This window comes from Orcinus orca, chromosome 4 (genome assembly GCF_937001465.1).
Source record: "Orcinus orca chromosome 4, mOrcOrc1.1, whole genome shotgun sequence".
Classification (NCBI taxonomy): Eukaryota; Metazoa; Chordata; class Mammalia; order Artiodactyla; family Delphinidae; genus Orcinus; species Orcinus orca.
Genome location: NC_064562.1, coordinates 22,268,799 through 22,285,401, shown reverse-complemented (window position 1 = coordinate 22,285,401; position 16,603 = coordinate 22,268,799). Strand labels below are relative to the sequence as shown.

The following is a 16,603-nucleotide window of genomic DNA, read 5'->3' as shown; positions in this document are numbered from 1 at the left end:
TACAATTGAGAACATATAAGAGAGGCAAACTCCATTCACAAAGGCAGTAAAATCTATAGGGTACCTAAGATGAAATCTAAGAACAGATGTACAAGCCCTGTATGGAAGCAGTATAGCAGCACGGGTCAGAGAAGAGCCTCCAACTCAGAATGCCTGGTTCTACATTATAGCCCTACTGCTAATTGGCTTGGGTAAAGTACTTGACCACTCTCTGCCTCAGTTTCCCCATTTGTAAAGGGAGACAATAATATGTACCTCTGAGTTAAATATAAGCATTTAGAACAGTAATTGGTACATATAAATGTTTGCTATTATTGTTGGGAAGAAAATGACAGCACAATTGAACATGAAAGAATATCTGAATAAATATAGAGATAGATCATGCCCAGGGATGGGACAATTCTGCATTAGAAAAATATCATTTCCCCCTGGTTAAATTTATAAATTCTTTGCTGTTTCAATGAAAATGACAACGGGCTTTTTAATGGGATCTGATAAACTGAAAATTTATATAGAAAAGCAAAGGTCCAAAAATAGTCAATACAATTTTGAGAAAAACAAAGACTATACCATTTGATCTACTTGATACTGACTTATTATAAAACTATAATATCTAAGGCACATAGGCCAGATAAAAAGACCAATGGAATAGAATAGAGAGTTCAGAAATAGACCCACACATATACAGGAACTTGGTATAGACGAGAGCTGGCATTATAATCAGAGGGAGAAAGATGGATTAGTCAATAAATGATTTGGATATTAGGTACTTCATGTGGAAAAAAAGTGTATAATTAGATCCCTACCTCACTCCAAACAGAACATTATGCTATAGATGGGCTAAATGTAAATATAAAAGAAAGACATTCTGTAGCTCACCTTCATAACTCAGCAGGTAGAGAAGTATTTACTGAAGAGGACACAAAAGGCAAAATACTTAAAAGAAAATATTGATAAACTTCACTACATCAAAATCAGCAACTTCTGAAGGAAAACAATACCATAAACAAATTTAAGAGAAAAGCAACAAATTAGAAGAGAATGTTTGCAACACACACGATAAGACAGAGGATAGGTAGTAAAATTATATAAGAAGCTCCAGGAAATCAGTAAGAAAAAAGCCAAAGGGGCAAGGGAGGATCAGGCAATTCTTAGAAGAGGAAATGGAGATTCTCAGCCTCACTAGTCATCAGGAAATGCAAATTAGACAACCATCATCTATCAGCTCACCCACCAACTTGAGGTGCATTTACTCAGTTTCAAGTGCTACTCAAAATTCGATACACTGTTGTAGGAGTGTAAATTGTTTCTTGCTGTGGCAACATGTACGAAGTTAAATATATACATATACCATAATCCTGCCTCCAGGTGTCCATACTTGTTATGAGGAACCAGGTAAAATGATGTCACTGTATTGTTGTTTGAAATTCCTACAGGTTGGAAACAACCTAGATATCCATCCAAGTGGGTGGAGAGGATGGGAGAAATAATAAATTAATTGCAGTCACTGCTCATGAATGTTTAACAACCTACTATCTAAGGGAAAAAGCCTGAATCTGTAGCATTTGCTGATTTCCGGGCTGTAAATAACTCCCACCAGGGCTGATTCCTAGTTACCACCATGACATCACTGAACACAGAGTCTGGAAGAGAAACACACAATCCGTTCCTGCAAGAAGGTTCTTGGGGCAGGCTCCGGCACACCATTGTTTGTTTTCTCCTAGCATTCGAGATCAATAAAGAAACTAGGTAGAGCTGAAAAAATAAGGCTTAGAGAAAAAGCAATTTGCAATATGGTGCAATCAATGTGATAATGTTTGTATAAATTTTAAAATTACACAAAATGATATAATGCATGTACATGTGTTAAAGAACAGAGCATGGATGAGAAGAAAACATAAATTTGGGGGCAGAATTTGGAAAGAGAATGGGAGGATTAAGACTAGGAAGGGATGCAAAGGAGCTTCAATATCTCTGATTTTATTTCTTACATTAAAAGATTCTAACATATTAGATGTCAGAATCTTTTTTTTTTTTTTTGGATGCATTGGGTGTTCGTTGCTCTGCACGGGCTTTCTCTAGTTGTGGCGAGCGGGGGCTACTCTTTGTTGTGGTGCACGGACTTCTCATTGCAGTGGCTTCTCTTGTTGCAGAGCATGGGCTCTAGGGCACACAGGCTTCAGTAGTTGTGGTGCACGGGCTCAGTAGTTGTGGCTTGCGGACTCTAGAGTTCAGACTCAGTAGTTGTAGCTCACGGGCTCTAGAGTACAGGCTCAGTAGTTGTGGCGCATGGGCTTAGTTGCTCCGCGGCATGTGGGATCTTCCCAGACCAGGGCTTGGACCCGTGTCTCCTGCATTGGCAGGCAGACTCTTAACCACTGCGCCACCAGGGAAGCCCAGATGTCAGAATCTTAATACTGATTCCTTTGAATCGATATTCAAAAGGTGGGGGATTGTAATAATATACTTTCGTCTCTGTTTATTTATATCTCATTAAAATAAATACAATACAAAAAATAAAGTATGATCATGACTGTGTAAAAACAAAACTCTCTCTTGAAAGGCCCCAGAATCAGACACTCCAAAAGGTTTCTGGTAATTATGTTTGGATTCAGGACAACACTCTTCCTATTTTCCTTTCTTTCCACATTTTCTATCATGAGTGTTACTTTTGCAGGGGCAGAAAATCACTAAACTTTGAGTGTGTGGCCAGATGACAACCCTGGGTCCTTCCCTGGTAACATTGCTCTTTGATGGGTCTTAGCACATTTCAGCGTTCTTAGACATTCTCTATCCAGAGGCACTGTGACCTAGACTAAGGTGGGTGGCTGGGTTTTTGTCTAGCCTTTCACTGGAGAAAAATCCCTCCGGGTACTGCTTCAGGCCACCTCTCCAGATAGTTCCCAGTGGCGAAAAGAACCAAGAGACCCCCTTGAACTCCCTGTGGGACCTGGGTAGTCACAGAGGGGAAAGGTGGCAGAGAGGTAGTTACATTAGTACCAGCTAGTATGGGCTGACTGTACAAGATTTGGATTCACACAGACCTGGGTAAATCTCAGCTCGGCCACTTACTAGTGGGTGACTTCAGAAGTGACTTGGCGCCTGTTTGTTCATTTATAACATGAGTACTGTTGTAGATTCTGCTATAGTGCAAAATATTTGTAGTCCCTCCTTGGGGGAGGATTGTACTTACATGTGCCATTGAGGTCATGTGGTCATGTGACCTATAGTGTCCCTCCCTGCCCTTTGAACTCATGAGTCGTGGTTATGTGACTTACTTGGGCCAATGAAGTTGTAAGAGTGAGCTCATGACACTCATCTCTTGTTCACCTCTATCATGACCCCAGCAACGCCCAAATGTAGGGCTGCTTGGTCAGCCTGGCTCCCAGAGCAAGGATGACGATGATCAGAGCTGCAGCCAACTTGTGATGGGCATGTGGCATGAGTGAGAAATAGATTCTATAAGGCACTGCATTTCCAAGGGTCATGCATTGCTGCAATACAACCTAGTCCATTCTGGCTGATACAGAGTCCTCATGTTTTGAGGACAAAATGAGAGAGCACCTGTAAAGTGTTTAACTACAACCAGCTGGCATACAGGGTTGGAGCTGTCGGGATAAGTGAGGTTATGTTACAGTAGCAAATAACCCACAAATCTCAGTGACCAAGCACAGCACATGTTTATTTCTCACTCACACTACACATTTAATGTGGTCCCTGTTTTTTGTAACCATTCAAAGGTAAAGCCATCATCAAGATAAAGATCATGGTTTTATCTTGACATTTGCTTTTTCAAGACCCTAAGTCAGGAGGGAAAAAAAAATCTGGCAAACCACACTCAGGCTTTTAAAGTTCTAACTCAGAAGAGACACCAGTCACTTTCTTTACATTTCACTACACCTTCTTATGACTATGCCTAATTTTTGAGGGGACAGGAAGTGCAGATCTATCCAGTACGCAGGAGGAGGTGGGAAGCAGGACATGTGAGGTCAGCACGAAGACCTCCCTGTGGCCATTCGATGAATGGGAGCTGCTGTTAGAGTTACTGTTCATGATGACATTTAGGTTGATTGCAAATGGAGACAAATGGATGTGGGAATGGCATTCTAGGCAGGGGACAAGCATGTGCAAATGCACAGAGTCTTGAAAGGGCCAGCCTTGTTCAGAAAATTGCGGAACAGGTCGAGCATACAGGGAATTGGCTAGAGATGCAGTTTGGGACCACATTACAAAGACCTTAGAATTTAGACTTTAGCGTGTAGAAACTGGGAGCCTTGAAACATTTTAAGCAGGAAAGTGAATGGTCAGCTTTCAGTCCACATGAGGGAGGGGTGAGCCCCTGAATGCTGGTGGGGTGGTGAGGCCGGCATGAGAAGGGGGAGGGTTTGAGAGCTCTGAGAGCAGGTCAGCAGGACTGAAAGATGGACAGGCTGTGAAGGCTTAAGGGTGAGGGGTCGAGGATGACTCGACCTGAGTGGGAAGGAGGACGAGGGCCAGTCTCGGTTTCTGGAGAGGATGCCTAGTGCAGTGCTGGAGGTAGTGAGTAGCTAAGATCACAAACAACGGTAATATCTTGTTTGACAAGGTTGTGGAGCAACAGGAACTCTCTTACATTAGCTCTTTGGTAAATTCTTTGATATCAGTTACTAAAGCTCCACATACACAGATCCCAACATCTGGCAATTTCCTAATGAGCATATACGCCCAACGGAAGTAAGTCCAGGCAGACCTTTATACATCATAACCTCCAACTGAAAACAAGCTAAGTGCCCATCACAAGGAGGGTACATTGCAGTGTATCTGTACAATGGAATACTATAAAACAGTGGAAAATGAATAAACTACAGCTGCATGTATATAATAATGAGTGAAACTCAGAAACATAATGTTGAGCAGAAGAAACCAGATAGAAAAACATTCACACTCTATGATCCTACACAAAGACACCCACCAGCAAAATTATAGTGTTAGAAGTCGAGATGGGGATTATCTTTGGGGTGGAGAGAGTGGGTCATGAGGGAGGCCTTATGAAGACGGCAGTGGCCTCTTTTCCTAATGTAAGTGGTAGTTACACAATTTCACTTTCTCATAGAGGTCCTCTCCACTCACCCTTTATAAAATAGACCCCTCCATCCATCTCCATCCCTGCACCCTGCTTTCTCCTCTCACTCATCATGACCTCCATGTTACACGTTCACATTGTCTTGTTGACCTCGCCCCACTAATAGGTCAACCTCATGGGAGCAGAGAGTTTGGTCTGTTCTGTTCTCATTACCCCTGTGCTGGAACTGGGCCTGCACATAGTAGATGCTCAACAAATAGTCTTCGTTAATGAAAAACAAGGGAGGAGGCCGTACAGAGAGAGAGGTTGGGGTCAGGAGAACAGAGGGGCAGGATGTGCCGAGGGGCAGGGATACTGAAGATATAGGAGAGGAAGCAGTGGATGGCGTGAGTTTGAGTGGGGTGGAGGCGGGCATGAGCAGGGGATTGAGGGAGGGGCCTTGGCTCTGACGTAGGGGTGCTTCAGGAGAATGGAAGAGACGGTCCAGAGGAGCCCTGAGGGAGTCAGAGGAGACTGCATGGGGGTGCAAGGGGCTGAAGCTGAGCCTTGGGGCCCAGCAAGGTTCAAGACCACCAACTCCCGGGTCCCCAGCCTGACTTACAGGTTGACGAAAGGGGTGGATCCTTGTGTTCGGCCAGGGCAAGGCCCTTTTCACTGTGATCCAGGCATCCTGGAAGACAGGGTGGGTATTTCAGCGGCACTGCCAGATGGGGAGGCTGGGGGTGAGGGGGTCTCCCCAAGATCAGAGAGGCGAGGGTCAGCATGATGATGATAACGTCTAACATTCCAGAGCACCGATGAGGCCAGGCCCCTGCTAAGAGTGAACTAGGCACACCAGCCTGTGATCACATCCATTTAACTGACAAGGTTGTGCTTGCCTGGGGCCCCTTCACTGTGAGGACTTGAACCCAAACTGTCCGGTTTCCAGTATCTGAGGCTGCAGTCACTTGCTACATGGGCTAGAGAGGTGAGTGGGGAACAGACAGAGAGCGGGATGCTGAGTTCTGTTGTTAGGTGCGGGACACTTGAGCAGATCAGGCTGGTGGGTGATAGAGAACTGGATGTCAGCCTCTTTCACCTCCTGAGGGTCCTTGCGTTTACCTGGCCTTTGAACTGGATCTGCACACCTGTGCTATGAGGTGGACCTTGTGAGAAAGCTGAGGTGGGGACAGGTGCGGGACCTGTCCCGGCTCACTCAGCAACCAGGTGGTGGCGCTGGCAGAACCCCAGGCCCTTCCTGGGTCCTGCCCTTTCACTTATGCCCTCCAGGGTGCTGGGGCGGGGGGGGGGGGGGGGGTGGGGTGGGGGGGGTGAGGGGGGGAGAAACTGTCACCTCCTTATAGGTTCATTCTGTGCATTTCTATGGAATAAAAGCTCATATCTAGCTTCAGAAACTCCCTCTCACCTCCCAGTAAGAAACCTCAGGTGGCTTCCACCTTCCCCAGTCTCTCCCACAAACCCATCCTCCTACCCCAGCCCCTTCTGGACTCTCCTGTCCCCACTGCAGTTTGGGGAGATGCCTGGAGTCCCCAGAAAGCCAGTTGAGGAGAGGAAAGCATCACAGAATTGCAGGAGTGAGAGAGACCAGCGGCACCTCCCTCCTGTGGCTTGAACCACCCCCCAGTCTCAGGCCAAGGGCCCCTTCAGCTTTGGTACCCCTTGGAGGCAGTCTGAACCTTTCCGACTCTCCCTTTCCAAACTGGTTTTGCTGAGCACCTAGGAAAGCCTGCTGGTGTGTGTGTGTGGGGGGGGAGGGTGCTGGGGGGGCGGTGTTGATCCATACCCAACACCTCTGACACACCCACTGGGGGCTGGGCTCCCTGCAGGCAAGGGGTCAGCTTGGAGGAGGTGGCAGCTCGCCAAAAGAGGGAACAAATAGCTTTTGAGCGCCTGCTCTATGTGAAGCACTGTGTAGGATGCGAGGGGGTGGCGGGTACACTTATGACTAAGGGAAGGGAGGGGGTAGGTTCCTGCCTGGCAGAGGGAGGAGGGACTCGCACTTCCCAGCCTGTTTTTGGAGCGTACCCAGCACTGTTTCTCCACTTTATCTCACCAGTAAGTAGAGAGGTGAGCATGAGAAGAGATCTCGGTGCTCTGCCTGGAGGAGGCCTACTACCTCCAGCCATCTCATCCAGAGTTTTGCCTTGTTTGTAGGGTGCTGATTCCCCCCGCCGCCGCCCCCCCCAGTCCGTCCCCTAGCTTCTTCCCACGGGTCCAGTTTTGTGCTTAGGAGGTTCCTGGAAGTGTGTCTGCCTACCCTCTTTTACCAATGAACGGGGGCTCTTGTCCCTACTCCCCACCCCCGGTCTTCCGCCGCTGTGAAGTCTCCCATTCTCCAGATTCGCCTTCAGCCGCGCCCCGCTCCCTTCCCTGTTCTTCTGGTCGCCGCGGCCCTCGGCCTTGTGAGGCTGCCCACCTGTCCTCCCCTTTTCTAATCTCCCCACCCATGGGCCATACACAACTGGAGTACCTGGGCACGCAAGGTGACCCTCAAAGGCTCAGCTGACCGTGTGCCCCCCAAGCTGGCCATCTCCTTCCTCCCTCCCCCGCTGGCAGACCCAGGGACCAAAGGTGCCCACCCGCGAGGCCGGGAGCGCAGCCTTTGCCGGGGCGCCGCCGTACCTGCAGGGTGCCGGGCTGCCCGCGCGCGCGGCGGGCTGCGCGGGCCGTGGGGGCGGAGGAGCGGGCGGCGCGAGGGAGGGGCCTGCGAGAGTGGCGGCGGCGGCGGCGGCCCCAGCCCTAGCAGCCTGGCTCGGCCTCGGCTCGGTCGGCGCAGCGCCGCGCGCGTCCCCTCCCGCCGCCGCCGCCGCCGCCGCCGCCGCCGCCGTAGCCAGGCGCACCGGCACCAGGCCTCCGCCGCCGGGCGCACCGACGCAGCGCGCACCGCCGGCCGGGATGCGCTCCCGGGCCCCGGTCCGCCCCCACCCGCGGCCGCCGCCCGCCCGCCGCGCTCAAGCCTGACCGCGGCGCCCGTCCCGGCCGCCCTCGCCCGTCCCCGGCTGCCCCCGGTCGCGATGCCCGCCCCCCGGGGCCCCGGTGGCCCGCGCCCCTGCTAGGCTGCGGCGGCATGGCCCGCGCGCCCGGCGCGACCTCTGCGGATTGCAACGGTGTGCGGCGGCGGGGCATGCCCAGGGCACCGGGCACGGCCTTCAATGGGCGAGGACACGGACACGCGGAAAATTAACCACAGCTTCCTGCGGGACCACACCTATGTGACTGAAGGTAACGTACGTGTTGTCTGAGGCCCCCTCCGGCCGGCCGCGGCGTGGGGATGCCGTCGCACCGAATGCCCTCCGAAGGTTTGGACCGCGCGCTGTGTGTCGTGTCCCCCCACCCCACCCTACCCTACCCCGCCCCGGGTCCGGGAGGGAGGGAGCCCGAGGGCGCCGGCCTCCGCTGCCCAGCAGCCCGAGAGCGCAGCGCCTTCCTCCGCGCCGCCCTCCGGCAGGCAGCTTTCCGCCCCCAGGCCTGGTGGCATCCTGAATCGGCCCTGGCCCTCATTTTTAAAAAGGCCACCTCTGCGGCTAATCTGGTGAAGAAATACCGGGGAAATTTAGTGGCTTAGAATACTGGGTTTGCCCTGTCCAGAGCCCGCAGAATTTTCTAGGCTGCCCACTCCCTGGAGACGAAGTGGGACCCGGGCGTGGGGGTGGGGGTAATCCATTGCCAGATTCCCCTAGAGGCTCGCGGTCTTCGGCCCCTCCCTGTACCTCGAGAAGCAGGGCCCCTTAGTGGGTGGGAGAAGGTGTCTGGTTTGGGGTTCATCTTTTATTCCTGGCGAGTTGAACTAAGACAGGAACAGCTGGCCCTAAACTGTCAGAATTTCCCCCCAAAGTGGGACACGCCACCCCAAACAGGCCCTGCATTTGAAATCCCCTAAATTGGCCCTACAGCCCAAGCCCAACCGCCATTCCGAGGCTGGTGGGATCTAGAGGGTCAGGGGCCCTCTCTTATAAGCCTGTAACTTCCAAGGGTCCCTCTGCTCCACCTTGCCCAGGGAGCGGTGGGGACAGCTCCTGGGCCGCAGCCGGGGGCCCGCGGAGTGGAGCCTACATTGAGGATGGGGAGAGCTAGCCGCGGGGTGTCAGCGTGCAGCGGTGGGGACACTTGTGCTGGAGACCTTCCCGGGTGAAGGGGCCGTCTTCATCTTCCCTGGGGGCTGCTGGACTGGCTGCAGAAGTGTTTGTGGGTTTTTAGCAAGAGGTCCCCTGATGGGTGCCTCGGTGGGAGGGGCCCTGGGCATTGCGTGCCGCGGGACTGGTGCGCGTGGGAGCCTGTGTCAGGAACCCGTGTGGGCTCGGAGCGGTGACTCGACTCCAGGGTGCTGTCCGCCGCGCTGATGCCTGGCGCCGCCGGAAATGAGGCCGAGGAGCCCGTAGCCCGAGCCCTGCGGAGGCCTGGGGAGCACTGGGCCAGCGCGGGGTGGGCTCCTGGGCGTCCTGACCCAGGGGAGCAGAGGCTGGGTGTGTAACCTGGGCGGACATATGCTGAAGAGTGGCGCTCCCCGCTCCCCGGAGGAGAAGTGCTGAGTCACGCTTTGCTGATGGGTGTGTGTAGGGAGAGGGGGCAGGGCTGCTCAGGCCGGGTGAGGGCTCTGCCCCAAGCTAGGGGTTTCGGGGTGGGGGGTGTCCCCAGGCAGCTGAAAGCGGTCTTTTGTCGCCTGCCTTGGAGAGGCTGAGGAAGGATCAGCGTGTTTCCTGGTGTTCTTTCTGCTGGCAGCCTGCTGAGAGGCAGAGGTAAAAAGGCTGCTGGGTTGCTGGCAGGTGCCCCAGTGGTCTGGCTGGAGCCAGGAGAGAGAGGGGATCTTGGCAGGTCATTGTGGTCTGGTTTTCTGGAGGAAGCCTCCGTTTTCCCATCTCTACATTGAGGATGATGGGACAGGGCACTGGGCGCCGTGATTTAAAGTATTTAAAAAGCACTGCCTGACTCATAGCGGACATTTGCAAACCCTAATTCCTTCTTTATTCTGTCTCCCGCTGTTTCTCGCACTAATTCACCAGCTCTTAGAAGGGAGGAACAAGGGAGAAGTGCATAGTTATCAGAGTAAGAAGTGATGATTTTAATTCTTCATTCATAGAACGCATATTTACCGAGTACCTACTATGTTCTGGTCAGTTTTAGCCCTGGGGACTGGACACAGGTACTGCCCGTGGGCAGCCTGTATTCTAGAAGGGAACGCCGTTATGTGGATGGATCTCTTTTCCCCATCTGTGAAATGGGAGTGAATAATACCATTCTGCCTAGAAGTATTAAGGTTTCTGTGAGGGTCAGATAAGATGGTGGATGAAAGAGCCACCTCGGAACTACAAATTGTGAACTGGCAGCCCAGGTATGTGGAGGACCCATTATGTGCTGAGGCCTCACAGGAGCTCCACATACCCCGCATCCCTATTTTATAGATGAAGAAACTGAGGCGTGGCCTTTGTCCATGTCCCAGATTGAATGCCAGAGTGTGGAAGGCACAGAGCTCAGGTCCTAGGGAACCTAGGACCAAGATCTGAAGTTCCCGCCCTTGAGAAAGCAATAACAATAATTATTAGAATTATATGAGATTTCTGGCCTCCCTGCATGAAAACAGACTTTCACACTGTTGCATCTTGCCTGCATTTTGTGCCCAGAGCACAGAGTAAGTTACAGATTTGGATGTCAGACAGACTCGTATTCGAATCCTTCTTCTGACTCTTCAGGTGCTGTGCAACCTCGGACAAGTTACTAAATGTTTCTGGGCTTCACTTTCTCCCTTTAAAGGGAGGAGTAATAGTGACTCATCTTACAGGGCTGTTGGAATGATCAGTGGTTTTGCTAATTTAGGAAGCACCTGGCACAGTGTTTGGCCTGTTGGAAGCACTTAATAAATGGCACTGTTATCATTTAAAAGTATGGTTCCTGGAGGAGCTTCACAAGCAAATAATGGATGCTGGGAGTTTGTAAAAGAACCAGGCGTACAAATTCCTGTTCCACCTGGTCACTTGGTCACAAACACTCACAATACCCCAGTGGCTCTGATCTACTTCCTGTTCCTTAAGCAGGAAGTTTTTTCTTTCTCTTGGGGTATTTGCACTGGTTACATCCACTACCTGGAACACCCACTTCCTGCTCTTCCTTCTCATCCTTTAGGTCTCAAGTTAAATGTCATCTTCACCAGTGCCAGTCTTGCTTGAGTTCCTCAATTTCTTCTTGTAAAATCTCAAATACCTTGGGGAGAGTTTAGGTTTTGTTAGTCATTCACACCTTAGTGTGAATTAGAGCAGTTTTTTCCCCTCTAACTCTTAGCTCAGCTCAGCTGATTGAGGGCTGTTGTGATCATAAGGCATGAGTGCATGTCACTGTGGGGCACAGAGAACTTGGCAAGGATGGGTGAGTGTTGGGGAGAACAGTACAGTTGACAGTGGACAGTAGAAGGACCTGAGCCCTAGAGATAGGGGCCCCAGGGATAGGAGAATGCCAAGGAGTCTCTGTTTAGGCTTTTCTCAAGAGCCAGATATGGCTCTAGGAAGGACTCTTCCTGGCTGTGTTCTCTTGCTGCAGCCCCAGGACTCAGCTTTAGGGTGGTTAAATAGACATTTTTAGGCTAGATTGAATCTACAAAATACATTCATCCTCCTTCATGCAGTAGCATTTACCAAGCACATCCTTTTCTGAGTCTGGCCCTGGGCAGGCAGTGATGGACCAGTGTACTCCCATCCCCCTTGCAGTGACTGGTCCCAGAATGGACGTGGGAGTCCTTTCTGGAGGTTGAGTGGAGAGTAGAGTGAGCTGCAGGAAGCTGGTCCCTCTCTTGTGATGGAACACAGACGCCTCCATTGCTGCTGGCGGCCGCCTTGAGACCATGGAGGGAGCCAGTCTGAAGCCAACAACACTGTTGCTGGCAGAGCAGACAGTGAGTGAGAACTGGGGACGTTGGTGACATCTGTGACTCCTGGATTAACCAGGCCTGATGTCCACCCCACCTCTGGGCTTCCAGTTCCGTGAGCTGTTACATTTACTCATTGTTTCAAACTTTCAACCAAGTCTCTGTTACTTGCAGCCAGCAGTACCCCGACTCGTACAGCCTTTACTGACTGTTTGGAAAACAGAAAGGCTGCCCTGTCACTCACGAACGAGATGCGAGATACAGAAAACCAGGAGGGATGCTGATTTGTTTGCTTTTTGTTTTAGAAATCCTCTTTGATTTCTTTCACGTGCTCAAGTCCAAGCTGCAGAGTTCTGATTTCCCCTCCTCGCGTTTCCAGCCAGATGAGGTATCCCAAGATCTGGTGTCAGGAGATCTGCATTCCTGGTGGGGTCTGGAGAGCTGCCTTCCCAGTGGGGTCCGCTCTGGGTCTGTAATCTCGGGCAGGTTTCTCTGAGCCTTAGTTTCTTCTCCAAGTTGCTCCTTAGATCACTTGAAACAAGGGACGTGCAGTTATTTGATGCTGTAGCATCTTCTCTATGGACTCTCCACCGTGCTTCGTGAATGGAATATGTTCAGTGAACTCATGGCATTAAATGGCTGGGTGTGTGTGATTGTGCCCAGCCCAGGGCCTGGGGCACCGTCAGTACTTAATAAATATTGTCCATAAATAACTATGTCTGTTCTTTAGGGGTTAGAGTTAGACTAGCCCTTAGAACTGTCATCAGACTGGCTAACCTAATTCCATCTCCACCCCCAGAGAAATTGTGCTGAGAGGGGAGTTATGTCTGGCAGGGACCTGAGCCAGCCCAGTAGGAGAGCGGAGAGCCAGCCTTTGATTTTTGAAATCTTTGTTCCTTTTGCTTCCACTTAGGAGCACCCCTTCCATAAGTTTGCCTGGGTTTTCACGAGCTCAAGTTGTCTCCACTTCAGGGAAGGAAGCTGCTGTGGGACACTGGTGGCTGTCCCCCATTAAGTCACATCACCTCTCTGAGCCTCAGTTTCCCTGCATTGCTTCCTGCCCTGGGTTGTCACAAGGTTCTGAGGAGTAAAGACCATGTGGACTCCAAAGGCCCACCTTTGGGAAGGGGTTATTTTTATCAGTTTCCCCAAACTGTCAAGAAAGCCAGACCTCACTTAAAGGTTGGTGCAGTCACCAAGTAGGGGTTTTCTCATTTTCTTGCTGCAAGATGGAGATCAAGTGCTAATAAAATGTTTCCGCATCATCTCCTGGTTTTTACTTGCTACAGTTTTGGGGTTTTATCCTTAAAGTCAGCAGAGCTAAGGGATGTTTCTCTAAGGTGTTTAGGTCTTGACACCTGAAGCGTGGCTGTATGAAATACTGGGGCTTAAAGGGGAGGATTACAGAGTAACAATGCAGATGAAGAGGAAAGACCAGCCTCTAGATACATGTTGTTAGCCATTTGCCACAGCTCCTGCCCATCTCTTTTAAATGCCCACGTCTGTTTTTAATAAAAGCTTTAATCTCTCCATATAAACCATTTGGAAGGGTACTTTTAAGTGTGAGGTTATAAGAATTTTCCAGTGCTTTGCTGCAGAGCTGGTGTCCTGAGTGTGCAACCCGTGTAGGTCCCATATTCGGAAGGACCAAGAACCCTGCGCTCCGTTTAATTCTCTGCTGTCCCCATCTTGAAATTTTTAATAATTGTATCTTTGGACCCGTGTTTTGTAAGTGACATCTGATGGGACAGTGGAGCACACCTGTGAACACAAGTGACACATGCAACAAGCGATTCCGCTGTTCCTTGTGTGGCTTCCGTAACATGCTTACCTTGTGTCACTTTAAGTGTCATGGAGCTCCCCAGCGTCCTGGGGCCACCAGAATTCTGCGCATAGGCACCGATCAGCATGTCTGTGGTTGCATAAACAGGGGCACTGACAGCTCGAGAGGCCACGCTTTCCTTTTGAATCAGAACTTGTTTTGAATGCAGAAGGGAGGCAATGACATTCTAAGAAGCATAAGGACCAAGGAACCCTATCATATCCTTTGTTACTCGTGTGACATCCTTGGGCTAGCTAATCAACGCTTCTGAAAACGATGGCACCAAAAGAAAGGGAAAGATGGACAACCATAGTTCCTGTTCCCTTCAACCGTCATTCATCGAGGGTGGAGGTGTGTGCCTAGAACGTGCAAGCGTCAAAAGGTGAAATAAAACGTGCAGTGTTCCCACTGCTCTGGTAAGAACAAGCTACGTATGCCTGTAGGAGCTACCAGATACGAATTGTGTAATTCAGGGATTCTGCATTCGAGTTCAGTGCTCTTCTGTTTGCATTTAAAGCTGGAATTACACAACAGAATGAGCGATACAATTCATGCTAATAATTTAAAATTTTTTTTCAATTGTCATTAAATAGCAAATAACTAAGACAAGTCATGGGAAAAAAACGAGGAAGCTTTATATTTTTGTACATTTAATGATACTTTTCCCTGCTTTTTATCCTCTGCATTTTCACTTTGCACCGGGCTCCACAAATGCTATAGTTGGCCCTATTTTGCTGTAGGGAGGAGGCTGGAATTCCTGGGATGGTGGAATCCTTGGCCCCGCCTCTCACCCCCTTGGCTTTTGTGATTGGTGGAACTGGTGAGAACCTGTCACTCATTGGACAATTTTTCTCTGTTGGGCGGGGCTGTAGTATTGAAAGTCTCTGCTTCACCCCTACCCATGGGGCCCCAAGAAGAAGCCTATGTTTCCCTCATTTCAGAGTCCAGCCTTTAGACCTATCTCTCCCCACAGGCCCAAGAGGAGGGGCAGTGGAGTAGGGTTCCGTAGCTCATTCCCTGCCGCGAGTTTACCATCAAGGAAGAAGAATTTTTTGATTTCCTTCTTGTCCATCTTCCCTGTGTGTTCTCAAGTCCTAGCAGGGAAGGGGTGTGTAACTGGTTACCTCGGCCCCGCCCCCAAATTCCACCATTTTATTGGCTGCACACTCTTCCTGTGATAGATGTCATAGTTCAACTCTTCACCCCCGATTGATGGATAACTAGGTTGTTTATTTTCTTTTATAACTAACACTGAGGGAAGGAAAGCTGTGTGTGTAGGAAGACACCCTATTCCCATCCCTCCCCCCAAATCTGGAATAATTTTCTTCAGAGAGAGTCCCACACATGCAATTTTACGTAAAAATCATGAACGTGTTTAACGTTCTTGACACACGTTGACAAATTTTACCTCATACTGATCAGCGTTAGGTGTTCTAATTGGTTTGACCTTTGCCAATATCACAGATGAAAAATATTTGTTTAAATTCATGTCTGAATACCAATGAGGTTGAACATTTTTCCCCCTTTGTTCAACAGACATTTACTGATCCCCCTTAAATGCCAGGGGGAGGTTAGATGCCAGACGTACAACATTGAAGGACAAGGTCATTCATTCATTCGTTCATTCAACAAACATTTCTGGAGCACCCACTACGTGCTAGGCAGAAAAGAAGCCCATGTCTCTGGGCAGGGAGAGTGAAGTGGGGGCGAGAGGAAGGAGGGAAGAGAGCTGAGGCCAGAGCCCCAAGGTTCACCAACATCTAAGGGACAGAGAACGAGAATTCTTGGTGGCCACCCAGGTGGGAGATAAAACAGGAAGGCTCTGGAGTCATAGATCGAAGAGAATCCTGGAAGGGAAGGGAGAGAGAGGGGGCTGGCAGGAAGAAAGCTGGGTCACCCAGCCTTAAATAGCGTTGGGAAGCATCTCTCAGGTGCCCACACCCAGCCAGCACCTGGTTCCCTTGCATTCTATTTGGTGATGCCATCTCTCCATGAGCCTTTATAGTCTGCACCCCTAGTTCTCCCCATTGGCACGCAGAATAGGTTGCTCTCTGTGACCTGCTCTCCAGGATGTCTCCTCACCCACCTGACACCCCCGCCCCAGTCTTCCTGCCCTGGGACAAATGCTCCAGGCCCCAGAAGGCACCATTTCTAGAGCTCCACGCTCCTGGTTTCATTTCATGGACACAGGCCAGGCTGTGTCTTTGAAACGTGGGCCCATCTCTCCCAGGATCTTGGATGCCAGTGAGAGAGTGGGCTGCCTCAGGATGGAATCTGGAGTTGCTGAAGCAATCTGCCAGCCCCACAGCACCCTGGGGTGTCCTGTTAATTAACCTTGGTCTCCTCACCAGCCAGCCCTTGTGCAAAATTACTCACCTGGTCTTCAGCATTAAATAATTATGAAACGAACATAATAGCCATTATTATGATTGACCATTTACTGATGCCAGATGTGATACTGAGTGCCTCATATTATTGGATCCTCACAAACCCCGGTGTGTGTGTGCACGTGTGTGTGTTTTACCCCATTTTACAACGGAGAAAACTGAGGCTTGGACACTTGCCCAGGGTCACATGGTTTGTAAGGGGCAGAGCTGGGGTTTGAATGCCGGCCATCTGCCTGCAAACCCATCCTCCTAACCTCCACATTGCCTGGTTGTTGGACCAACAGGGAAGGGACAGGTGGCCCATTCAGTTCTGGCTCTGCACCCAGCTTCAGAGGGTCTCGCAATTTGAACCCAGGACTGCCTGGCACGGTGCTAACGCTGGACATGTAGCAGCACGGCATCTCTCCTAGCCACACCTGGTGAAGGTAATCCACGTGGGTCAGTGGAAGAAGGGATCCCCTCCACTGCATCAGTGGGGG

At 50.4% G+C, this 16,603-nt stretch overlaps 1 protein-coding gene across 3 annotated transcripts in view; it reads left to right on the top strand.

Moving 5' to 3' along the window:
• The first annotated feature begins 7,805 nt into the window (after positions 1–7,805).
• Positions 7,806–16,603, top strand: part of PPP2R2C (protein phosphatase 2 regulatory subunit Bgamma) — a 138,546-nt gene continuing 129,748 nt past the window's right edge. The window contains exon 1 of one of the 3 annotated variants that reach the window (XM_004263578.4): positions 7,806–8,284. In XM_004263578.4, the coding sequence (XP_004263626.1) occupies positions 8,215–8,284 (70 nt within the window). In that variant the 5' untranslated portion in view covers positions 7,806–8,214. Of the gene's footprint in view, positions 8,362–8,504; positions 9,160–16,603 lie in introns of those variants that run through there. The other 2 variants (XM_033402221.2, XM_049708829.1) reach the window with 2 other exon arrangements.